We start from the raw sequence: 27,453 nt of genomic DNA, 5'->3' as shown, positions 1-27,453 counted from the left end.
TACGGAGATCCTTAAGGAATTAGTGGCTTAAGGAAGCCAAGTATTTGCCAGGCTTTACAAGGTTAACAAAAACTATTGCTTTTATCTTACATTTGCCTCAATAAACTTTTTATATTCTGAGATCAAAGATTAGCAAACCAAGGCCATTTCCTGACCCATTTTAGCAACTGGCCCTGGAAAATTTCAAGGTAAGGCTATAAACCAGGGTGGTCAACCTGGCTACACATTAGAATCATCTGATAAAGGTCCTACTCCAGATTGAAATAAAAATATCTGGGGGTAGGGCTGAAAACCACTGCTATAAACAACAGGCAAGAGTGCACTATTTTATTCATGCCACAGTGCCAGCTCTGCCTACAGAGGAATTTACAGATAATAAGTGAAACAGATTCCTAAAATTATAATGGGTTTTAGGAATACAACATATTCATATTATATTCCTAAGAGATTGTGTGCATTGTGCACATACATCTACATATACAAATTAATATGGGAGAGAGGAGAGCTTTTCCAGGAAGGCGTCACAGAACGGCTAAGGTTTGAACTAGATGTAGAGGCAAGAGGTCACCAAAAATAAAGGCTGGGGAGCCTCTAAATAAAATAGTAGATATCTATATATATCTCTCTCTAAAAGAATTAAAATGGAAATAACCCATGGTGACTAATGGTAGGATAGACATTATCTTCCCATATTATCATTATCTTCCCAAATGCACGTTTCTAAAGACAGAAATCTTGTCTTGCTTTTTCTTACATCACTTTGAGATACCTAGCATAATTCAAGCTACAATTAGATATCTAAGTATTCAAGCAATATGTCATAACAAATTTGATACATAAATTATATAGGGAAATAAATCTTCAGAATGTAGTATTAAAACATGCTACATTTTTTAAAGTTTATAAACACATTTTTTCCCATTTTGGGAAAAATGAGTAACAAATGAATTTCATAGTAAATAAAACAGTAACATATAAATCTGAAACCAACTTTGTACACAAACTGAAAAGTGAGTAATACCATTTTATAAAACAAATCTAGACTATAAAGCAATTTTTCAAATTAAGTTGGAAAACTTACCGAATCAAGAAGATGGCATTCAGTAGTAAGACTTTTAATATCAAATACTGAAAAAAACAACAACAACAAAAACCCCAACTTTTAACTTTTTAGAGAATATCCTCGCAGTCAGGTGTTGTTAAGAAATAGACAAAAATGATGAAAAGCTCCATATATTAAGTGCTAAGATAAAAATCTAGGTCATTTTATGCTACAGCATTCTTTTATAATTTTTTTTTAAGAGTTTAAAAATTTATTTATTTTTGCAAGAAAGAGAGAGAGAGCACGCAAGCAGGGTGGGAGCAGGAGAAACAGGCTCCCGCTGAGCAGAGAGCCTGACGTGGACCTTGATCTCAGGACCCCAGGATCATGACCTGAGCCAAAGGCAGACACTTAACCAACTGAGCCATCCATGTGGCCATGCTATAGCATTTAAAAAAAATGTACGTAAGGGGTGCCTGGGTGGCTCAGTGGGTTAAAGCCTCTGCCTTCGGCTCAGGTCATGGTCCCAGGACCCTGGGATGGAGCACCACATCGGGTGGTCTCCTCAGTGGGGAGTCTGCTTCCTCCTCTCTCTCTCTGCCTGCCTCTCTGCCTACTTGTGATCTCTATCAGTCAAATAAATAAATAAAATCTTTTTAAAAAACGTATTTAAATTTTTTATTAAAATTCTCATTCTTAAATTCAGTATAGAGTCTTCTAGGGGCGCCTGGGTGGCTCAGTGGTTTAAATCCTCTGCCTTCAGCTCAGGTCATGATCCCAGGGTCCTGGGATCGAGCCCCGCGTCGGGCTCTCTGCTCAGCAGGGAGCCTGCTTCCCTTCCTCTCTCTCTGCCTGCCTCTCTGCCTACCTGTGATCTCTGTGAAATAAATAAATAAAATCTTTAAAAAAAAAAGTCTTCTATAAACAAATCCCATGCTTGTAATATTAAAGATATCACTGAGCATCCAGGTTAGTGAATATATAGAAATCTGGGGAGAATGATGCATTTGGAAAGCATGGAAGCTCTGTCCCCTTTCCCCATGCTTTGCCCTATGCATCTCTTTCACATGGTTATTCCTGATTTATATCCTTTTATAATGAACAGGTAATATACTAAGGTTGAAAGAAAAAAAGAAAAGGCACCCAAGAATATAGCTGGAGTACATTAAATGTCTGGCCAAAGTTACGTTTATTTTGCCTTAGGCCCCAGCCAGAACAGCACCACTGAGGAGCAGATGAAAACAGTAGGCGAAACTATCACACATTATACTATAATGAAAGTCTAAGAGACATTTCCTATTGCAGAACAATCACAACAAAGTAGATAGGAAAAGGCATTATGAAAGAAAAATAGGGCATTTTAAAGAAAGTTTTGAGGATGTGTGTTGACAAGGAGCTAAACTAAAAAAATAAACTTTGGGGAATTTCTGAGTCTTCACAATGAAGAATCCAGATTGGTCTAATGTAAAACGCTCCTTATTTCCAACATGGATTATTAGCCATTATTTTTAATAAGTACACTTCCAAAGGTCTGATGTGTACAGTGGGACACTACGACATGTACTGATTCTTATAAAGTGTTTCTTGTCAATGCCCAATTTTTCAACCTTTACTATTAGAAACTGGTTCCCAGAAGTAGTCACAATAATCTATTTATTAGTGCAAGTTCATTTATTTAACAAAGCCTCATCTAAATATATTTAAAAGAGCTCACCTGACTGAGAAATTTTAGTCTTCTCCTCCCGTAAGATGTCATTTTGTGATGGTATACTTTTTTCAGGGCTGCTCATCAAAACCTCCCGTGCTGTGACTGAAGAATGCAGCTCCATCCCTTCTACACCGTCTGCAATTTCCTCCTTTTCATTAGTATTAATATCATCTGCCACTTCACTAGCAAGTAGAGGCAAATTCATTCTTTCACTGGGTAAGCAATCCGTCTCAAAGTTTATCTTGTTTGCATCCTGGAAGTAAAAAAGATTTTTACGTTTAATTACCAAAAATTAGAAAAAATAAAAAAAGTCTTGCTGCTATTAAAAATAAAAACAGTAGAACAACATTCCGAACACAGGCTAAAGAACACTGTAAATCCTACTATCTTGCTTCTTGAACAATTAATTCAAAGAATATTATGGCAATGGTATGATTGAAGGAAGCTTCTCAGCAAGTGTCTACGATTTTCCAGTTTTGTGACTGGCAAACATTTTTTCGGGAAAGGCAAGATGCAAAATATTTTAGGCTTTGTGAACCACAGAATCTCTGCCACAACTACTCAGCTCTACCATTGTATTGCAAAAGCAGCCAGATACAATATGTAAGTATGGCTGTTATAATAAAACCTTATTTAAAAAAAAAAAAAATCTTGATGTGAGTTAACACAAAATGGGACTATGCTTTCAAACAAGACAAAGGCCTTTAAAACAAGAAGTATCATTTGAATGACTAGTTTAGATTTCTGATGGAAATTCTGGGGGTTGCTTATGGAGTTACTATATATAATGACATAAATTGTGATCTATATACTGGAGTGGGACTTACATAATTTACTTCAATTAAATCTTGTAATCCAGAATGCTGAGCTTCTTCTATGCTATTCCTAAAAAAGAAAAAAAAAAGCAGATAATCAGATAATTAAACATACTGCTATCTTTTTTACTTGTGTTTTGATATTATCCTTCATGGGTCAAAGATGGAGCCTGGTCCAAGATCAGACCTGGTCCAAAGAAGGTAGTTTGGGACTACAGCTATAGTGGGATGGCCACACAGACTGGATGCACTCCTCTCCAGAAAGCTCACAGCCTGTTACCATGCTGCTCAGTCCACTGGCAGTCTTTCGAATCTCACCAAATCCAGAGATACACACATACTAGGGAAAGGTTAGAATAAAGCCAACTCCTAGGGATCAAAGCAACAAGTCAGTTATTGTGTACTACATTTACTTGTTAGTTACAGCTTAATATATTCTAATCTCGAAGTTTGTAACTTGTATTTCATTAAAAATACTTGGGGTATTATGCTGAGCCAAATAAGTCAATCAGAGAAAGACAATTATCATACAATCTCCCTGATATGAGGAATTTGAGAGGCAGAGTGGGTGTTTGGGGTAGGGAAGGAAAAAAAGAAACAAGATGGGATCGGGAGGGAGACAAACCATGAAAGCCTTAATCTCACAAAATAAATTGAGGATTGCTGGGGGGAAGGAGGTATGGAGATGGTCGTTCCATTATGGTCATTGGGGAGGGTATGTGCTATGGTGAGTGTTGTGAAATGTGTAAGCCTGACAATTCACAGACCTGTACTCCTGGGACAAATAATACATTACATATTAATAAAAATAATTAAAAAAAAAAAACCTGTCTCAACCTCTTGCAAGTCTTTTTTTTTTTTTTTAATATGCTATTTTTCTAGTTTTCAACTCCATTTTGCCTTCATTGCACAAAGTTGTTTGTATGTAAGATGATCTTTCAGGATTACTTTTGGGAATCAAGTAAGAAAAATTTAAAGAATACTTGTAATACCTTTTTTTTTAAAAGATTTTATTTATTTATTTGACAGCGAGAGAGGGAATACAAGCAGGGGGAGTGGGAGAGGGAGAAGCAGGCTTCCCGCTGAGTAGGGAGCCTGATATGGGGCTCGATCCCAGGACCTGGGATCATAACCTGAGCTAAAGGTAGACACTTAACTGACTGAGCCACCAGATGCTCCTGTAAAATCTTTTAAATACAATTATGGGTCTTCTTAGCACAAGATAATAAACTAGAGGATATATATATAAAGTAAAGCAACTTGCATTTAAGAAATGACAATAAATTGGTATTTTATAATCCACAGATTTCTAGAACACCTAAAATATTTAGTCCCAACAAAATCTAAATATACCTTGGTTCATACTAAAAAATTTGAAATTTTAAAATTTGTTCCATAAAATATTTAAGAGCAGAAACTTTTATTTGTTTCCTCTATTTCAATTCATAAGGTGTTCTTTTCTTTTTTTTTTTAAAGATTTTATTTATTTACCTGACCGAGATCACAAGCAGGCAGAGAAGCAGGCAGAGAGAGAAAGGAGGAAGCAGGCTCCCCGCCAAGCAAAGAACCCAATGAGGGGCTCGATTCCAGAACCCCAGGATCATGACCTGAGCCGAAGGCAGAGGCCTTAACCCACTGAGCCACCCAGGCGCCACGACAACCTTCTTTGCTATAATGACTGAGTATTCAATGCTATCCCATCTCCAGATTAATAAATAAAACCAATAGGGGCATCTGGGTGGCTCCAATAGTAGGCACCTGCCTACTTGTAATCTCTATCTGTCAAATAAATAAATAAAATCTTAAAAAAAGTAATAAGGCATCTTTAATAATTATAATAACAATAATAATAAAACCAATAGTTCTCTCTTGGTTCCAGACTACAATTTTATTTTCTCCTTACCTTAAATTATCTTTTTCCTCACAGATTTCTGGTACATTTATGGTCCTTGAACAAGGACTATATAGATCATTGTGATGTGTTTGTGCAGAGGCCATACTTTGCAGCAAAAAGAATAGAGGCAGCCTCCAGTTTGACTAATTATAAGCTGTATTTGGGTAAGTTACTAACTTTTCATGTCTTCTCACTTGAAAAATGGGGATCTAGTATCTCACAGGGTTGGTTCCCCTCCCCCCACAACAGGGTTGTTCTGCAGATGAAATGAGATAATACATGTCAATAACCTAGAACTGTGTCTAGCGTATAATTCTTCGGTACACATGAGCTCTCCCTTAATTTATGCAAGATAGCAAACTCAAGGCACTTTCGGTAGAGGCTGGTACAAAATAGCCTATCTCTCAAGGACCCTGTAGGGAAGTCCTGGCACTGGTGTTTCATAAATGATGAACCTGAAGGTAAGGGAGTTAATTAAACTCCCAAAGTTTCACAGCTCATATGCCATAGAACCGGTTTTGAGCTCAGAGCTGCCAAGCACCAGAGCTGTACTGTGTTTAGCACCAAACAACACCGTATTGCTTCTTTTCTTCTTAGTTCTGCAGAATTTACTTTGCATGCTTAAATATAACCAATAATCGATCTAAAATTATAAACCTTAGTTCCCTCACTTAGACAATAGAAGCATTTCTTACACCTTAGAGTCATTGTGAAATCTAATTAAAAACATAGATCTTGCATATTTTACCAGGCTAACAATATGAATTGATTTTTAATGTCAGCATCTGTTATACTTCTTTTTAAAAGACTTATTTACTTATTTTTAGAGAGAGAGTACGCGCACGCGCACATATGCCTGTGTGTGTGTGGGGGGATGGGTAGAGAGAATCCTCAAGCAGACTCCCTACTGAGCACAGCGCTCAATCCCACCACCCCAGGGATCATGACCCAGACCTAAATCAAGAGCTGGGCACTTAGCCAACTGAGCCACCCAGGCACCCCAGCATCTGTTATACTCTTTATGATAACACATGAAAGAAATACCTGTTTTTAGGAATAGTTGAAAGCAAAGTCTCCTTATCGACATGCTCACTTTTGATACCTTGAGGATCAGGATTCTGTGGTGACATCATTTGTCTTCGATGATCCATCTCAGCCCTGCACTCAGTCGCACCTTTGCTGACAGACTTAGGTGTCCTATGTCTTTGAGAAAGACGTTCAGAAGAGATAGAAAGTCCTAGAAGATGAGAGAAATCATCTCAATATCAAAAAGTTCTTTCAGTCATTTTTCATTATATCAAACAAGACAGTGCAAGTTCTTCCTGTTACCCTACTACTAGCCTCTTCCATAATGTTTTTTAAAGACAAATGCCTGAGACTTTCAGTTAAAGATAGTATTCAACACACACATTAGATTCTGTTTCCTCTTGACATTCCACTACTATAAGCAGTAACAGAGATCATCTTAAAAGGCAGAACGTTACAAGGACAAAGAATGCCTCCCCTTTTATTTCTCAGGAGCTTTTTATTTTTTAAAAAGATTTTATTTATTTATTTATTTATTTGAAGGGGGGGGGAGCATGTGCTCACTAGTAGGGGTGGGCGGGGCAGAGGGAGAAGCAGACTCCCCACCTGAGCAGACAACCCCACATGGGGCTCGATCCCAGGACCCTTAGATTATGAACTGAGCTGAAGACAGACACTTAACCAACTGAACTACAAGGGAGATCTTACTCAGTTTTTAAAATTTGAAACACAATTTCAAGGACAAAGGGGACTAAAAAAAGAAACAATAACCAGAAAATTTTGGAAGTTGTAATGTTAGATGAGTGAGTGGGATATTATTTAGCAGACCCAAGAAAATAAATTCTAAGCCACCAGTCACAGTCAGGAAAGAGGAGAAATGACCCAATTTATACCACGGCATCCCTCAAAAGAATTGGTGGTCTCAAGTACGTCTGGAAGCAGAGATGAAAAGGGAGCTAAAAACAGAAGATTGGTTCAAAGTCAGTTTAAAGAAAGAACAAATGGAGCCCTTTCCTCATTCTGCACAGGTAGGCAACTGTCATCATGCCCCCACACCCTCACCACCCAAACCAGAAGACTAGAAAGGTTTACTTCCTGAAAAAGTGAAGGAAAAAGTCTCTGGCTTAGGGGATACCAGGTAAGGTTAGGAGATTGGTACTATATGGAAAAAAGGGGATCACAAACAAACAGTTCAGATGCTTAGTTTTTTCCCTCCCACCTGGCTCCTGAAAGAAGGCCAGCCGGAATAATACCCTCTAGGCAATAGACAGGAAGAATCTTTTCTGGGGAGCCCAACTAGCCCATGAAAAAAGAATTAAATATAGTGATGTACAGATTCCTAGCACAATGGCCCAGGTAAATCACCCCACAGTAAAGCCCCGATTACCCACGTGCTACTGGACAGAGACCTATTCTTAACCATAAGCTGCCAATGAATGATCACCAGACTCCCAAGGAAATCCTCCAGTACAAGAGATGGAAACAAAAACCAAACAAATGAAAGTTTCTTGGAACAAATACTGACTGTACAGGGGAAAGAAAACATAAAAGCTATCGTTAACATCCTCAGAAAGGTAAGACAGTGCACTTAACAAACAAGTACAGAATGTTATAAAACAGGACATTCCAAGAATGAGAAAGAGGTCTTGGGAATTTAAACTATGAAAGCAAAACCAAAAACCAAAAACAACCATGAGAGCCAACAAGAAAGCTGAGGAAATAAGGAAGTAAAAAACAAGTACAGGAAAAATTATAAAAATAGTCTATTTACCAGAAAAAAGATAAAATAGATGTTTCTAAAAAGAAAGATTAGAGAGGACCAAGGAGAGTAAATTCAAGGAACAATTCACACATACACACACACACACACACACACACAAACACACACAAAAGAACACAAAAAATACACTGCACAATTTGAGGGGGGAAAAATCTACATAGTCGAACAACTCAAGACTCCAACAAAACCCTAAGAACTAAAAGTGGTTGGGATGGCTCAGTCAGTTAAGTGTCTGCCTTCAGCTCAGGTCATGATCCCAACATCCTGGGATCCTGCTCAACAGGACACCTGCTTCTTCCTCTGTCTTCCCACCTCCACCCCCCACCCGCCGCTGCTTGTGCTCTCATACTCGCTCTCTCTCTGACAAATAAATAAAATCTTTTTTTTTTAATTTCTTTTTAAAATATTTTATTTATTTATTTGACAGAGATCACAAGTAGGCAGAGAGGCAGGCAGAGGGAGAGGAGGAAGCAAGCTCCCTGCTGAGCAGAGAGCCCGATGCGGGACTCGATCCCAGGACCCTGAGATCATGACCTGAGCCAAAGGCAGCGGCTTAACCCACTGAGCCACCCAGGCGCCCCCAAATAAATAAAATCTTAAAAAAAAAAAAAAAAAGAGAGAGAGAGAGAGAGAAAGAAAAAGAAAACAAAAGAGAACTGGCTGCCTCTAGGGAGTGACAAATGGGGTGAGGGGCCTTCCTTGGGGGACTTTGCTTTGTAACAAGACTCATACAACCCATGTGCTCTGTAATGAGAACTCAGTTTTAACAAGATAGATTTGGGCCATAAACCTTAATCTCCCCAGTCGTAAATGCCAAGTTGGGTACATGAAAGAACAGTGATGAGTTCCTTGGGAAGTTAGTAGCAAGGAGCCGTGTTACAAGCAGGAAGCAATTCCTGGGTTTGTTGGAAGTGCAGCTGCTTAGAGTAAAGAATCCAAATGAAACCACACCAGGTGTGATAGCTAAACTGACAGGAAGGTTATATATAATATACTTGAGGTGATAAATTTCCATTTTAATATAAATATTAGATAGCACCTCAAGTTTACATTCAGAAAATTTCCCCGTGGACACAGTTAAACAATAGGGAAAAAAATATCCCTTCAGCTGATTGGTATTTGAAGAGGGCTTGGTCCCTTTCTCCTTGAAAACAAACATCTAGGGCGCCTGGGTGGCTCAGTGGGTTAAGCCGCTGCCTTCAGCTCAGGTCACGATCTCAGGGTCCTGGGATCAAGTCCTGCATCGGGCTCTCCGCTCAGCGGGGAGCCTGCTTCCTCCTCTCTCTCTCTGTCTCTGCCTGCCTCTCTGCCTACTTGTGATCTCTCTCTGTCAAATCAATAAATAAAAAATCTCTAAAGAAAACAAACATCTAGCACTTAAAGCACTGATAGAAGTGTCCACCGAAACTTATGGAAGAGATTACTTCAGCTCTGACCTCTTACCACGTGGCTTTTAAATAATTTCCATCTACATATATAAATTCAACCTAATAAAGACAGCCTAAGAAGCACAGTTGCGCAGCGGAAGCGTGCTGGACCCATAAAGACAGCCTAAGGAAAATAGCTACTAGGGGCGCCTGGGTGGCTCAGTGGGTTGGGCCGCTGCCTTCGGCTAGGGTCGTGATCCCAGGGTCCTAGGATCGAGTCCCACATCGGGCTCTCTGCTCAGCGGGGAGCCTGCTTCCTCCTCTCTCTTTCTGCCTGCCTCTCTGCCTACGTGTAATCTCTCTCTGTCAAATAAATAAATAAAATCTTTAAATAGCTACTAAAAAATCATAAAGAAAAATCATAAGATCATTTAGAAATCAGTTAGAAAATCATAAGGATGGTTTCCTGAAGTATTAAAAGCTGGTTGCACTCTGGAAAACAGCATGGAGGTTCACCAAAAAACTGAAAATAGAGCTACCTTATGACCCAGGAATTGCTCTACTGGGTATTTACCCTAAAGATACAAACGTAGTGATTTGAAGGGGCATGTGCACCTGAATGTTTATGGCAGCAATGTCCACAATAGCCAAACTATGGAAAGAGCTAGATGTCCATCAACAGATGAATGGATAAAGAAGATGTGGTATATATATACAATAGAATATTATGCAACCATTAAAAGAAATGAAATCTTGCCATTTGCGATGACAAGTGGATGGAACTAGAGGGTATCATGCTTAGCGAAATAAGTCAATCGGAGAAAGACAACTATCATATGATCTCCCTGATAAGAGGATGTGGAGATACAATGTGGGAGTTTGGTGGGTAGGAAAATAAATGAAACAAAATGGGATCGGGAGGGAGACAAACCATAAGAGACTCTTAATGTCACAAAAAAACCTGAGGGTTGCCAGGGAGCGGAGGGTAGGGAGAGGGTGGTGGGGTTATGGGCATTGGGGAGGGTATGTGCTACGGTGAGTGCTGTGGAGTGTGTAAACCTGGCGATTCACAGACCTGTACCCCTGGGGCTAATAATACATTATATACTTATAAAAAATTTTTTAAAAAAAAGCTGGTTTCACTGGAATATTTTTAAGGTAGGAAATTAGTATATTCACTGTTTCATAAAATCTGAGAAGTTTTAAATACAAATCAAAACTAAACCAAACTTCCATTTTCCATAAGTTTCATTTTAAAGCTCAGCTAAAGAAGGGTGAGGGTTTGATGCCTGAGATGCTTGCAGCTTAAATTCTAAACCAGCTGATTAACCTGAAGAAAATCACCTGACTTCTCATGCTTCCATCATGTCCCTTACACCTCTTGGGATCCTGTGACCTACACAGGACCATGGGGTTAAGCGGTAATAACAGATGTGAAATTGCTTAGAAAATATAAGAGCCATTTTAGAAGACACAGCATATTTCATCTAATCATATACATCCAAATGCACCTTGCATGTGTAAGTAAGTATGTAGTCTACTTTCCAGACTCAAAGAGACTCGGTTGGCTTCAGATGAAAACTATTTTCGACCTCTTATCTAAGCTCCCAAGTATTTCTCTCACTGAGTCTTAGCAGAAAAACGAACCTGAGAAGGATTTAACAGGACTTTCGATTCTGAAAAATCCAGCATCAAACACTATTTTATCAACTTCCTTTGGCATTACAGAGGACGCTGCCTCCACAGGTTCTTCCTGCTTCATCCTCTCTCTCATCGCATTTTTTATGGCAGCGAGGCGATTTCTAGCTGCAATTCTTCCGCCATCGTCCTGTTTGGGCTTACTTGCTACCCCTGAGACAACTTTCTTCTGCAAAGAGAAATTATGTATTAAAGCTACTCATTATCACCTTATAAGAAAAACAATTAAAACATACATAAAATATTAAACACAGTCATCATATGCTAAGCAGTTTCCTTGTATGTGCTAACAATGCCAGAGGCCAAAGGCAAAGGACAAGCCACTGCCCTCGAGGAGTTCACAGCTTAAGGAAGGGCTAGATATAGATACTAAGAATAATAAATGTCAAGATATGGACAAAATCAGACAGCTATAAGACAAAACAAGGCTATAACCTAAAACATCAAGAAAGGCTGACAGAAGTAGCCTGTGCTGGAATCACGGTTAGCCAGGCTACAAGATGGAATGAGGAAAGGTCTGAGCACAGAGAACAGCATGGCTGCAAAGCCAGAAGTGAAAGCAAATGCAGAGGAGGTAAAGTGGAAGGAAGTAAGCAACAGGTAGATTATAAAATCCCTTGCAGGTAACCATTTTAAGGAGCTACATTTATATAGAGGACATAGGAATAGAGCTTATCGATGATTTTTAATCAGTAGAGTAACATCATCAGCTTTGTGATTCAGAAAGTCCATTCTGTCCATGGCCCAGAGAAGGGACTGGAGGGTTACAAGCCAGTTAGGAAGACTACTGTACTGATAATAAGAAAAGATGACAGTAGTTAGGTTAAGGAGGAAAATGGAAAAACATGAATGGCTTCAAGAGATATCTAAGGGGGCAAACTGAGAGGACTTGGCAATCTATTGGATATGTGTGTCTGGTAGAGATGATGAAACAGAGAAAGAACTAAAGAAGATAGCCAGGTTTCTACCTTGGACATCTAGTGAAATGCCAATACTATTCTCTGAGACAGAGAAACAGTGATGTGTGTCCAGATGACTTTAGTTTGGAACATAACTTAAAATCTTAAGGTACATGGAGTCAGGCTATATAGAGCTAGAGCTTAGCATTAAAGTGTGGTTTGAAATACAGATTTGGGATTCATCACAGAATGGGTAAGACTGTACAGAGAGAATGTGGAAGAAAAAAAATAGAGTTGAGGTAGAAATATGGATATCACAAACATGTAAGGGATAAAGGGAAAACCAAACTGCAAACATGACTGAAGAATGGGCACAGAGGCAGGAGGAGAATCAGAATATAATCTCAAGAAGGAGGGAGTCAACCACATTTAATCCTGCAGGGGGGTTGGATTTTAAAATTAAGTATCTAATAATTCAGTGACTAGAGAATCAATACTCTTGGTGATAACTGTTCCAGAGGCAGAGAGAGAGGGGAAGCTGAATTGCAGTGAGTTGGAGAGAGAAGTGAGAACCAACACAGTAGCAACAGAGTATAGACAGCTTTTTCTAGAAGACTGTCTGTGATTAGGAGTTGGGAACATCACAAGATGTTTTTCTCTTTAATGGAAATAAAGATAAATTCTAATCCAACTAATTCAGACTCTTAAACATGTCTAAAAACTGATGGAAAAGGAGAAAATAAGGCTAAATGATGGAATGAGAGATGAATGAAGAAGAGGTCAGAGGGAAGGGTATCAAAGTATAGGTAATAGTTTTAGTTTATTTGTCCCATAATCTTAATAGCAGCCTGTAGAATAAAGTAAGAGGAGACAGAGACACCTGGTGATGAGGGACAGAATTACAAGGCTCTGACTGAATGTCATACTGACACAGCCATTATCTGCAGCACTGATGACATTCATGTTTCCAGGACCAGGTACTCAATAAGAAATACCCACAGTGGCTTCAAAATATTCCAGCTTTCTTCCCGGTTTCACAGATCTGAAATCCATTCATTTAATTTAGTCACCTGTCATGAGACTTCATTAGTAAAATGACACTGTAATAGGTTCTTTTAATATTCTACCACCTTAAACTCCTACGGTAGGATTTAAAACAGATCTTATTTGGATTACATAATAATAACCAATTTAGAAACCTGATGCTAAACCAAAGGTCTTCTTCTAACATATAAAGAAAAACTGGCAACATGCAAAGTGGTTTGAGAAGCATCATCTGCCCAAGAACATTTGAGTTCAAAACATTACTAGAAACAAAGAGATAAGAATGGAAATGTATCAAGTTAACAAAGCAAATGTTACAGAAAATAAGAAAATTTACAAGATAAAGCATAGGGAAGAAGATAGAAATTCTAAAGAGCCATTTGTTCCTCTCTGCTATTTAAGAATTCTTTCATTTTGAAATAGATCACTCAAAAGACTACATAAAAGAGAGGTGGCATAGCCTACTGACTAAGAAACACAGATTCTGGAATGAGAAAGTCTGGCCCTGAAACCCAGCTCCACCTTTGGCAAGTAATTTCTGGTTGTCAGGTTCCTCAACTGTAAAATGGGGAGCAGAACCCCATGGGGAGCACAACAGGATTGTTGTGATGATTAAATGAGTTTATACAAGTGAAATACGTGGAACAGTACTTGGCGCAGACCACACATTATAGGAATTACATAGTGCTACTATTATAATTACAACAAAATGGAGATGCACAGTTTGTAGTATAAAACAAACATGCAGAGGCACTAAACCCACTGTTTAGTAACTTAGAAGCCCTTTAGGAGTCCCAATTCAATTACGGCCCCTCCCTCCCTCCAGAAATGACACTAAATTTAGTGTTGACCATTTCCTTATTCTTTCTTCAAAGGCAATCAGGACGTTGTAACTAATACATGGAACTTTATTTAAAAAAGATAAAAAATCTGAAGTTAAATGTTTTTAAAGCTTAAAATAAAAATTTGTTAAAGTAGAAAAGTCTGTATGAGAAATTTGGATATAAAACCACAAACTTACCCGAACAACTTTTTTGCTTATATTATTATTGTTCTGCCATCCAGATTCCTCAAGTTTGGTCAAATTGTTGAATTTTTGGTTTACATCTTCTATCTGTTAATAAATAAAGTACAAGTTTATCAGATTAAAGCTAACCACTGAAGCTTCAAAAAAAATTAAGAATGGTGACTTGGACTGGTGGCATATAATTTAAACTAAATCATTCTCAATTTAGTATTCAAATCAATAATTTTTTTTTTAAGGATTTTATTTATTCAATAGAGAGAGAGAACACAAGCAGGGGGAGTGGCAGGCAGAGGAAGAAGCAGGCTCCCCAATGAGCAAGGAGCCCGATGTGAGACTGATGTGAGACTTGATCCCAGGACTCTAGGATTATGACATAAGTCACTTAACCGACTGAGCCACCCAGGCGTCCCCCTAAAAAAGAATTCTTATGGTAAATTGCTGTCATTTTTTGTTTTACAAGCTTTTAATATCTACATAAAATATGAAGGACCCTCCTAATTTATTTTTGACCATTAAAATGCAGGAGATATTTATATGTTTTTATGTTTTGTTTCCTAAATTATACAATGTGATCACAGAACACAGTATGTCTTCTTCTTCTTCTTTTTTTAAATTTTTAAACACAATGTCTTCTGCAAATACTTTTTCTCAGTCTATGGCTTGCCTTCTCATTCTCTTGACACAATGTCATTTTAAAAGATTCAAGTAATATATCCACTAGCAGAATGAGAATGTATGAGACCCTTATCCTCCTGGTACGATCCTCATCTCTTCTAGTTATCTGAAGTGGTGCTTTCTGTGTGCCACTTTAGGGAAGATTAGAACAAGCCTTCCCACATTCCAGTCAGGGCTTACATTAACCTCCACCGGGTCTAAAACACATAGCTCCGAGAGAGGTCACTGTGCAGACATAAACAAGATGGGGGGCACCTGGGTGGCTCGGTGGGTTGAAGCCTCTGCCTTCAGCTTGGATCATGATCCTAGAGTCCTGGGATTGAGCCCCACATCGGGTTCTCTGCTCTGCAAGGAGCCTGCTTCCGCTCTCTCTGCCTGCCTTTCTGCCTACTTGTGATCTCAGTCTGTCAAATAAATAAATAAAATCTTTAAAAAAAAAAAAAAACAAGATGGGGGGCCAAAGATGGCTTCAGTGATGTCAGTGTATGATCCTTATCCATCTGGTATTTCTAATCTCCTCCAAAGAGGTCACAACCGTCAACAGTTTAGCAAACATGCCCACATTCCCCTACTACGCATATATACACATATGTATTCTCAGTTTCTCTCCTGAAAAAATGTAAGTTCCAAAAAGACTCAGGATTACACTTATGATCAACTGATGTTCAACGAATGTGTCAATATAATTCAATGAGAAAACGATAGTTTTTTCAACGACGGTGCTGGGGAAATTGAATATCCACAGAATTCTTATCTGTATCATACACAAAAATGAACTCAAATGAATCAGATACCAAACTGTGGAACTAAAACTACAATACTTTTAGAAGAAAACATAGGATAATCTGTTAGCTGACATTAGGCAGAAAGAGTTCTCAGACCTCTAGAGCCATCCAACTCAATTTGAAAAAAACATATTTTATATAAAGGGTCAAGAATCAAAATAGCCTTGGATTTCTCAACAGCAACACTGAAACACTGAAAGCTGAGAGAAAATGCCCTCAACACTCTGAGGGAAAATAACTTCCAACCCAGAGTTTTGTACCCAGCCAATCACGTGTGAGGGTGAAAAGGCAGTTTTTAGACACCCAATGTCTCAAATTTTACCCTCATGTTCCTTTTCTTAGGAAACCAAGTGAGAACATATCACCAAAAATGAGGGAGTAAATGAAGAAGCAGAAGGTGGGACTGATCTCCAGATGGGGGCTATGGGAATGGGAATGGGGGGCTGAGGTGAGTTGAGGTGGGCAGTTAGGAAGCTGTAGTTGAGGTTGGAGCAGGAGGACATAGGGCTCTGTGAGATTGGGCTCTGGGAAGCTGAACTAAATATAATACCTGATTTCTTTGCTTTTTAAATTGTGTTGAGGAGGTTTATACAGACTTTAGAGGTGAACTGATGATAGACATAGAAAGACTAAACAAATGAAAAGCAAAAATGATTCAGTAGAGAAAAAAGGAAGAAAACATAATAATGTCCATTGCTGTATAGCCCAAATGTGAATTGTGTTTAGGAAGTCAGGATGATGTGTTGGTTTATGTCCAGTTTTTATATATTTACCAGTTTTCACAATAATGAGCTGGTTCGGGGCACCTCGGTGGCTCAGTGGGTTAAAGCCTCTGCCTTCGGCTTGGGTCATGATCGAGTCCCGCATCAGGCTCTCTGCTAAGCGGGGAGACTGCTTCCCTTCCTCTCGCTCTGCCTGCCTCTCTGCCTACTTGTGATCTCTCTCGGTCATATGAATAAAAAAAATAAATAAAATAAATAATGAGCTGGTTCACTACCATCCTTTAAAAGCAGCCAATTGGGCGCGCCTGGGTGGCTCAGAGGGTTAAAGCTTCTGCCTTCGGCTAGGTCATGACCCCAGGGTCCTGGGATTGAGCCCCGCATCGCATCTGGCTCTCTGCTCAGCAGGGAACCTGCTTCTTCCTCTCTCTCTGCCTACTTGTGATCTCTGTCAAATAAATAAATAAAAAATCTTAAAAAAAAAAAAAGCATCCAATTATTTTGTGTTTTTCAGTGTTGTATTAATTGATATATATGAAGATTTTTTATGTCTTCATATTGTTTATGTTTATCATCTACTGATCATTTCCCAGCTTCGGCTGTTGGGAGCCTCTTCAAGTTAGCTCTGGGAGAACTCGTTTTTTTTCCTTTAAGAACTGTTTTGAGGTTTAATCTAATATTATAAAATTTACCAGCTATATATGCACAATTCAGTGATTTTCAGTAAATTGGCAGAGTTGTGCAACCATTGCCACAATCCAAATGTAGAATATTTTTAGCATAAAAGATCTTCTTTCCTATGTGCTAGTCAATCCCCATTCCCACACCCAGCCCCAAGCAAGTAACTCTTTGTGGATTTGTCTTCTCTGGACAGTTGATATTAAATAGAATAATACAATATATAGTCTTTCGTATGTGGCTTCTTTCACTTAGCATGATGTTTTTGAGGTTTTTCCATGTTATAACATGTATCTGTACTTTGTTGCTTTTCATTGCTGAGGAGCATTTCACTGTATAAATACATCACTCTCTAGTCACCAGTTGAGGGACACTTGGATTGTCTCTACTTTGGTGAAGATGAATAATCTTCTGTGAATATTCACGCAGAAATCTTAGGGTGGACATTTGTTTTCATTTCTCATGGGGTAAATATCTAGATATTGCTGGGACATATAGTAAATTTACATTTAACTTTTTAAGAAACTGCCAAACTATTTCCCAAAGTGATGGTAACATTTTACTTTCCCATCAACAGCATATGAGTTTTCCCAAGATTCCGCATCCTCAGACATTAACTTCATTTTCCAACTTTCTATAGAATCTTATATTTCTGCTCTCATAGTTTTTAACTTCAAAGAGTAATTTTTGTTGTTCTTGGAATGTTCTTTTTTTAATAGCTGCTCTTATTTGGCAGAGGAAATGTCTGGTCTCTTTGAGAATACTAACATTTGCATTTAAAAGCTATTTTCTTCTTTATTATCCTCATTTCCTCCAACCAAAAAGCTTTCTTTCTGGGGTGCTTTAACTTATTTTTTTCCCCTCAGGTTTGAGGCTTCCCTCAAATGTCTAATGATTATTGGCTACTGGTTCCTGAAATAGTATTTTGTATGTTAATCTCTAAGTTAAGGTCAAAAAGCTATAGAAAGTGTCATGTCCTCCCACACTTTTCCTGATCTTCCTAGTGAGTTCCACTATCATACATTACATTAGAGTATGTACGTACATTAGAGTGCAGTTATATGTTGTGTCTGACTCTCTAATAAGTTACAAACTTCTCTGGGAGAGAGAATGAGCCTGTTTTCAACTCCTGGCACGATGCCTGGCACACAGTAAGAACTCAGTAATTGCTAGCTGATCTTAACTAGTAAAGACTAAATTTGTTCATTTTTCTCAAATATAGTTATTAAAGTCTATACAACAGTTGAATATAATCTCAATTTCCAAACCTTTTGGAAATCACCCTGACAACATAGGAAAGAAGTGGACATCAGTTATAACGTTTAGACAGTACTGGGGCACCCAGGTGGTTCAGTCAGTTAGGAATCCAGCTCTTGGTTTCAGCTCAGGTCATGATCTCGGGCTGTAGGATCAAGCCCCATGATAGGCTCCATGCTCAGTGGGGAGTCTGATTAAATTCTCTCTCCCTCTACCCCTCCCACCACTTGTGCTCTCTTTCCTGCAATATAATCAATCAATCTTTAAAATTTAGACAGTGCTTTACAGTTTATAAAAATATTATCTAATATCTCATTTAATATTACAGGTACCTAAAATGAGCACCCATTATCCCCATTATTTTATTTTTACTAACTCCATTTTCAAAAAGACCCACAGAGTTAATACACAGAAAATGCTTAGCTACATACCTGAAAACTAACCATATCCCAAAATCCATCCAGATCTGTACAAGTAGTCTCCTTTTCACCTCGTTTATATTCACAATTGTCCACCAGTCCTTCAAACTGCTTGAACCTTTCTTTCATAAGGAGTCTTGTTTGCCCAACTGCTGTGCGAATGAGATCTTTAGCTAAAGGAAATATGAGGTTTTTGAAAGTTAAAGGACAAAACTGGACCTTTATTGCCAGCCTACCAGCTGATAAGAAGACCTTAAAGTAAATAACCTCAGGCTTATAGAATCAAATTCTTACCTTCATGCAAAACAAAAAATATCACTACAAAACTTTATTTTACAAATACTGAGCATTCACTATCTGCTTTAATTCCTGCTAAAAATTAGCAATATTCATTCTCATACATATTGCTGTACAATCAAGAGCACTCTCCTTGTATTTAATAAGAATTCAATCACAAACTATAATAAGAATTCATCACACATCAGTATCAATGAAAGACTTCACACTGACAAAACACAAATGATTTTTTTTCTAAACAGCTTCCCCAAATAAGTAAGATTAAGGAACTTTCCTGAAAACCTGTTCCATATTGATTTAGGTAATTTTCATTTAGAATATTTATGTTTGATTAGACAATAACAGTTACAGATGCCACTCATAGTTATATCAATCGAATAATGGGTAAATGTCTAATTTTCAGGAATAACAATCAATATTCTAATTACTTAAATCTTTGAAATCATGTACCATTTTAGTACAGAGATATTAGCAAACATGTTGAAATATCAAAAATTCTTGCTGCTTTGAATAACAATGTAGCCAGTTCAGCTGGACAACCCTAGATCTTTGTTTTGGATAAATATAACCATATTTTAAAAACCAAACTAAAACAAAAAAATATAAATGTTCCCTCACCATCATCTGGAATGTCCAATTCAAGCTTCCTGTCCCACTCAAGGCAGTGTGAAGTTAATTTCTCAGTTTCTGACCGAAGAATATTTCTAAAATTATGACATACATTTCAGTTTTATTAAATGTTCCTTATATTAATACCTAAGTATTCACATTCTGGCACACGTAACATTAGGAAGGTTTAAAAGATAGTCACAATGTTAATTTTTCAGAGTTGATGCTGACTTTCTGAACTGTGATACATTAAAATCCACAAATCCAAGTTGATACACTCTGTCCCTCTTTCTATACCTAAAACATACCCAAATGGTTAATGCCAAGAGCCGCTTTTCATGCCAGTATTTCCAATTTCTTTCATTCTTATTTTTTAAAGACTTTATACAATCAGATGTTCCTTACTTCTCCTGTTATTAGCTCTTTGTTATTGTCCACGGAACTAAGACCAACCCAACTCTCAAGAGTAAGTTGAAGGTAAAAACTGTTAAGTATGAAATAGCAATGATAGAGCCTTTCTGATTCTCTATAATTATTAGGCTTTGCTTGCCACTCCAAAGGCAGCGGTTCTCAACGGGGTTCAATTTTGTCCTCTAGGACACATTTGAGAATGTCTAGAGGCATTTGTGTGTCATGAACCGGAGGAGCGCTACCGGCCAAGGATATTACCAAACAACCTACAACACAGAAGATGGTCCCCACAACAATTATCTTGTCTAAGATGTCAATAGTGCCAAGGTTAAGAAACACTGGCCTAAGGTAAGCGTAATCTGTTTCTTTCTGAAAAGCATCCTCACAGGAGAAACTGAGGATAGTTTTTGTTTTTTAGAAGAAAACTTTAGCTGTTTATATCCAGTGGCATGACAGAGAATGACTTCATTTACTAGAAAAGAGAACTGGCTTAGATCTGACATTATTTAGTTGGGTAAATTGCTTATTATCTCAATGTCTCATAGTTGAAAACACAATGGACTAGCTAAATTGCTAAAATCCTTTATAATTCTAAAATATTGTGCTCTAAAAATAATTGAAGCGGCTTTCAAACATATAAAAACATACTCATTCATAATTAAATAAATATTGAGACTATAGGCAAGATATTTCTTATCTACTTAATTGACAAAGCCCCCAAAATTGTTAACATTATGTTGGAAAAGGTATGAGAATGTTCTTGCTATGTTCATTCAAGAATAATAGCATGGGGCGCCTGGGTGGCTTAGGCAGTTAAGGGTCTGACTCTTGATTTCAGTTCAGGTCATGATCTTGGGGTTGTGAGATGAGCCCTGCGTGAGGCTCCAAGCTGGGCTGGAGTCTGCTTCAGATTCTCTCTTTCCCTATTCTTCTGCCCCTCTGCCCCTTGCTTGCATGCACACATGCTTGCTCTCAAAAAAAAAAAAAAAAAAAAAAAAAAAGCCAAAAACCCACAACATATACATAAACATGTATGTGTGCATGCCTGCATGTGAACTATAATTTAGAAAATTTGAATACTGACTGGATATTTTATGACATCAAGTAATTATTATGATTATATTAACCACAATAAGTGTTACGGTTATGTTAACAGGAGTCTTTAACTTTGAAAAATACCAACAAAAATATTTATGGATGAAGTGATATGATTATCTGTAAAATATCTTGAGTCAGAAGTATATGGGAATAAATATGAAACAAGACTGACCATGAGTGATGGGGGTTCAGTGTACAAGTCCCTGCACTTTCATATATGTTAAAATTTTCCACAATAAAAAGCTTAAAAAAAAAATAGCGGCATTAAATCATTGCCTGTGTAATGTGGAAGGTTGGGGCCTGTCTCCAAATGCAGTCCTCTGATTTGTTTCCAAGGTCTGTAGGTGACATGGTTGAGGTTCCCCAAATAGGATGTTAATTTTCACTTTTCACAGTTGGAGAAAAGTAATCTTATCTCATGATTTAGTAGGCCAAAGAGTTTCCTAACATCTCCTACTATCCTTCTTTTATAAAATATTAACTTGGTTCTTTTTTTTGGAGTGGTCAGGGGGAGTAGGAGAAAATAGGAACTCTCCATACTCCCTTGCTGAAGGGAATGTAAATTGAGGTCGTTACATATTTTCACATGAGAGAACTGGAAAGTATACAAAGTTGTTCTTTGCAGCCTTGAGTGTATTAGTAAAAGACAGAACTCAATGTAAATAATCAGCAACAGCAATCTACTATTAAGTCAGTTGTGGTTCCTCCACATAATTGGATACTATGCGGTCACTAAACACACACACATACCCACACCCACACAAACAAAATAACAACATGAAAAAGCTCTTTAAGTATTAAAATGGAATGTCTCCTACAATAAACATTAAATGAAAACAGAATAGTAAGCTATTATTTGTATAAAAAAAGGAAAAAATACATGTTTGTCTCCCTATATATTTTACCTATCTCAAAGTTTTCTTTCACAAAGCATGAATAACACTTGCCTCCATGGAAGGTTTGAATTGCGGCATTAGGAGACAGTTGAGAAAGGGCTTCTCACATTTACCTTTTTCTACCTTTCAAATTGGAAACCACATGAAAGAAAATACTAGCTACTGAAAAAATACATTTTAAAAAACAAATGAAAATCACCCAGAGTCTAATTTATCTATTATATCAAGGTTAAAATAGTTTAATTTCCGTTTTAAATATCTACACATTAATACAAATTCTTACACTAGGAACACCTAGACAAACCTGAAATATGGCACATCGTGGTAGGGCTGAGATACCTGATCTTCATTTATTTCAAGTGATGGGACTTCTTTTATTGTAAGGCCATCTGAATTTTTAGTAGTCTCATCTTTATTTAAGACATGTTCTACAAAGAAAACACCACATATAAATGTCAAAGAAACATTTTTAAAATGACATTCCCTACAAAAGACAAATTTTAAAAATCCTTTCATTCTTTTGTTGTTGAATTTTAACATTTTATTTCTGCTTCAATGATTTCATTTACCATATCTCCTCTAAAAGGTCTCAATGATTTCATCTCTTCAAATTTACATTTATTTTATCCTTTTTCTAAGTCTGCATTCCTAATCCCAGATGTCTTTCCCCATGTTTCCCATCTCTTCTAACCTTGTGGGGATTGAAAACAAATCTCTGATAAATCACAATCCAGAAGGCAAGTAAATATTTAATTAAAATACCATACCTTTATTCCAAACTGTTAGAGAACCCAAAGTACACTGTAGTTTATCTGAATCTTGATATACTGTCTGCATAGAGTAAGTTTTACTTTGTTGAGCCAAAATTTCTTTGGTCACTTCTTGAGTCTTATCACTGAAAACAAGAGCAAAAATATACTTCTTGAACCATAAATCCTATACATCTAATTGAAGGATTTCAAAATTACATTGCTTTTTAAAAACCTGAGATAAAAATAGAAATGTATGGTGTTTTAAAGTTTGTTTATTTAATCTCTACACCCAGTGTGGGGCTTGAACTCATGACTCCACGATCAAGAGTTGCAGGCGCTTCTGACTGAGCCAGTCGGGTGCCCCAGAAGTATGTTCATTTTAAAAACAACATATCCGGGCGCCTGGGTGGGCTCAGTGGGTTAAGCCTCTGCCTTCAGCTCAGGTCATGATCTCAGGGTCCTGGGATCGAGTCCCGAATCATGCTCTCTGCTTGGCAGGGAGCCTGCTTCCTTCTCCCTCTTTCTCTGCCTTCCTCTCAGCCTACTTGTGATCTCTCTCTGTCAAATAAATAAAAAAAAATCTTAAAAAAAAAATTATATATATATATATATATATATATATATATATATATATATATATCTCCATTCCAGATATATATATATATATATATCTCCATTCCAGATGGAGATATATATATATTCCATTCCAGAGCAGAAAAATTTAAACACCTATATAGTGGGGATGCCCATCTTTACTAATTGTAATGAGATCTAAAGATTTGAAGATCTCTTAGCAGAACAAACACTTAATAGTCTTGCTGCTGCTGAGCAGTTTCTAGTAAATTTGCCAACAGCCAGTCTACAAAACAATCTTGCCTTTTAAAGATTCCAAGTGATCCCACCATAAGGCCTGCCCCTCATTTTGCAAGTTAATCATTTTTGCCTTTAGAGGTAATTTTTCTAAAGTAATTCTCAGCAAAAAACCACAAACAAAAGCCCATGTCTGAGCTACAGTATTATAGCAATTACTTCTTTCTAAAACTTTATTTATAAGTGTTAAAATAGTCATTTATTAAAAGCAACAAAACACAAATTGTACTGTCAAAATAATGTTAATAACAATGCACAGGAAATAGCAAAAGTGTCAAATAGATTATTGTAGCTTCCTGAAGCATTTTTTTAAAAACCAAAATTTCACGATTTACAAGTAAATAAACTAAATAAGAACTTTTAAAAAGCACAGGCTAAATCTAAGAAAGGCATTTGTTACCTATCTTTGCAAGAAATTCATTAACATTACATTCTTACACTTCTGTTTTTAAAGGGGTCCAGGCATAACTGGGTGTCAAGAAAGCATTGGCACTTCTGGGAGTCATAGGTGTTACTTGATAGGTCTTCAGGCCATCCAGCGGCTGAAACATAAAATCCTGAGGTGCAAAAGAATTCTTCCCTTTCATTTTTGCAGTGTTTGTCTTAGGTAAGTTCTCCATCTTTGGTAAGATTCCATCTGGATCCATTCTCTTTGTTGCACTGGTTTGTGAACCCAAAGTATTTTCTTCAATATCGATTTTGAAAGAAACAACCTAGTTGTGAGTAAACAGAATAGAGTGAGAATTCCTCTTCTGGGGATACAGTTGACAAATTCTTACAGGACTGAAAATGTGGAAGCTGAGACCTATGTCCCACAAACATAATTTAAAAAGACAAACACAAACACAGTGAAATGAATAGAAGGAATCATAAGACCACCTGCAATAAACCATTACTATGATCCAGAAAGAGAGAGAACCAATCTTCGTTATAGGAATAAATAACAGTTGTAGGTGTTAAAACACATTAAAATATATGAAAACTAAGGTGGAAAAATTAACTCACCTAACAAAAACAAAATCTTTTTACTTAGATTATGCTGATAATTACAATAGTTTCAGAATCAGAAATCCAATGTTTATTAGATGACTACTTCTGTCAAGTACCAAATCCTTTTTGCAAATAATCTTGATTATAAATAACCTTGTCATATAAGGAAAATTATTTTTCAGTGTTATACAGTAAGATGAACCATATAAAATGTGAAGCATATCTTCTTTTTCAAGTCAATTTGTTTTTTTTTTCACTTGAGATATAAATTAACATATAACATTACATTAGGTTTAAGTATATAACATGATTCAATATTTGTATATATTGTGAAATGATCACCACAGTAAGTCTAGTTAATACCATACAGAGTTATGAAGTTTTTTTTTCTTGTGATGAGAACTTTTAAGATCTACTCTCTTTGTAAGTTTCAAATATGCAATATGGAATTATTAATTACAGTCACCATGTAATATGTAACATCCCAGGACTTACTTATGTTGTAACTGGAAGTTTGTACCTTTTGACTTCCCCTCATCCATTTCATGTAGTCATTTAAATATAATATTTAGAAGTTTCTGATTTTCGACAAGATATGAACGGGAACCAGAGTATCTCAACCTGGACAAGAATTTAAGGGTGACAATGTCCCTGAGGCCAACGTGGCAGTGAAAGTAAAAACCTAGGTTAACCCTTATGGAGGAAATCAATCTTATGGGAAGAACTATGAGATCCAGCTGCTTGCTTACAAAGGTTTATCCTATACTGCCTTCCTTGGAGGAGCTAAGTTTGATTCTTATGAGAATCTAGCCAGGTTTCTTACACTCTGGCAAAACTTTTATTTTTAGGGTTATGGAATTATAACGTGGATCATAAGCCAAGGAATTGGGTCCTCAGATTGGTGTCTCTTTTTTGAAGATTCTACTAGGCTCTACGCTAGATGCTGTCAGAAATTTAGCTTATTTCATGGGACACCTGGATGTCTCAGCCTGCTACCCATCTGCTTTCAGCTCAGGTCATGATCCTAGGGTCCTGGGGACTCCTTGCTCAGCGGGGAACCTGTTTTACCTTCAGCCTGCTGCTCCCCCAGCTTGTGCTCTCTAGCAAATAAATAAAATCTTAAAAAAAAGAAATTTGTGTTATTTCATATTTATTTAAAAAGATTTTATTTATATAAAAAAAAAGATTTTATTTATTTATTTGAGAGGGAGGCAGCACGAGCAGGAGGGGCAGAGGGAGAGGGAGAGAGAAAACATCTCAAACAGACTCCACACTGAGCATGGAACCTGACGCAGGGCTCAGTCCCAGAACCCTGAGATCATGACCTCAGCTGAAACCAAGAGTTGGATGCTTATCTGACTGTGCCACCCAGGTGTCCCAGATTATTTCATTCTTAAAACTACTTTATGTAAAGTAGTGCAAGTTAGAGATGGGAAAACAACTCATAACTTGCCCAAGGTTATCTAGCTAATTGGAAGCAGAGACAATATTCAAAGTCATGCCTAAATGAATCCAAAGTCAATATATTTCACTCTACTCTATCTTATCTCTTAGTGAATTTCCGTATGAAGGTTTCTGTCAGCTGCGTTATTATCTTTATCTCCCGTTAACCAAATTATGCTTTCTCTAGCTATAAAGCTCTGAGGATGTAATACTTGAAAGACAACAAAAGTAAATCCTTTTGATGCTTCTTAATGGCTCAAGACGTTTTAACACACATGTAGCTTAACCCTCTTGAAACAGTTCAGTATGCTTAATTTCAACTTTATGAAAATAGCAATAAGATTTTCAAAGTATCTAGAAATAAATAGGTGTTTATACTTTACCTTGTCAGGTTTTGTTTCTATCTTTTTGGCAGGTCTTCCTTGATTTGGTGTCTTTCTTTCTGTTTCATTATCTAAGATAAAAGTGAAATAAGACAGCCATTTTGACTAGATAGAAAATACTGCTTTTAAAGGATCAGGTAATTTGGAAAAGGAAAAAAGGCAACAAGAGGAATGTATATCTTAAAGGATTTTTTGATAAAGAGTAATAAATGAGATAAAAACAGATGAAATTTCCTGCCAAGTATAGGCCATCTGTTTTTAAAACAAAACCAAGGTGTCAAGGTATTTTACTTTTGCCTCTGACTACCAAATACCTATTTGTTATAGAAAATTAGGAAAATAAAGAAAAGCCCCAAACCCCCACAAAATTAAAAAAAAGTAACCCAAGGGGTGCCTGGGTGGCTCAGTGGGTTAAAGCCTCTGCCTTCAGCTCAGGTCATGATTTCAGGGTCCCGGGATCGAGCCCCACATCAAGCTCTATTCTGTAGGGAGCCTGCTACTCTGCCCCACCCCCCCGACCTGCTGCTCTGCCTACTTGTGATCTCTGTCAAATAAATAAATAAAATCTTAAAAAAAAAACCAAACAAACCCAAGATTACATTACTCAGTAACAATCACTGTTGACACTCTAGGATATATTTTTCCAGTTTTATCCTAGGTTCACATAGTCACATACATGTTTTAGGATTGTGATCATACTGCTCAGAATTTGATCCGTTATTCTTTGTGCACTTAATCTATTTAATTCTTTCATAACACTGTTCTTCAATGTTTCCATTGTATTTCGCCAAGTGGACAGGCTCTAATTTATTTGGGTTATTCATTTCTCTCTTTGAAGCGCTGCTAACACCAGATCAGGTACTTCCATCTT

The 27,453-nt window shown here is 37.2% G+C and overlaps 1 protein-coding gene across 3 annotated transcripts in view; it reads right to left on the bottom strand.

The window, feature by feature from the left end:
• DLGAP5 (DLG associated protein 5) overlaps positions 1-27,453 on the bottom strand; it is a 39,005-nt gene that overhangs the window by 1,332 nt on the left and 10,220 nt on the right. For all 3 annotated transcript variants that reach the window (XM_044229823.1, XM_044229825.1, XM_044229824.1), the window contains exons 7-18: positions 26,583-26,653; positions 24,205-24,479; positions 22,912-23,039; positions 22,449-22,572; positions 19,749-19,834; positions 18,846-19,006; positions 14,295-14,387; positions 11,280-11,499; positions 6,504-6,696; positions 3,578-3,635; positions 2,757-3,003; positions 1,082-1,128 (exon numbers count right to left, since the gene is read on the bottom strand). In XM_044229823.1, coding sequence (XP_044085758.1) covers positions 1,082-1,128; positions 2,757-3,003; positions 3,578-3,635; positions 6,504-6,696; positions 11,280-11,499; positions 14,295-14,387; positions 18,846-19,006; positions 19,749-19,834; positions 22,449-22,572; positions 22,912-23,039; positions 24,205-24,479; positions 26,583-26,653 — 1,703 coding nt within the window. The remainder of the gene's footprint in view (positions 1-1,081; positions 1,129-2,756; positions 3,004-3,577; positions 3,636-6,503; positions 6,697-11,279; positions 11,500-14,294; positions 14,388-18,845; positions 19,007-19,748; positions 19,835-22,448; positions 22,573-22,911; positions 23,040-24,204; positions 24,480-26,582; positions 26,654-27,453) is intronic.

The sequence above is a fragment of the Neovison vison genome, chromosome 13 (genome assembly GCF_020171115.1).
Source record: "Neovison vison isolate M4711 chromosome 13, ASM_NN_V1, whole genome shotgun sequence".
NCBI classification, from domain to species: Eukaryota; Metazoa; Chordata; class Mammalia; order Carnivora; family Mustelidae; genus Neogale; species Neogale vison.
The sequence above is the reverse complement of the archived record's forward strand: the minus strand, read 5'-3'. Positions and strand labels throughout refer to the sequence as shown.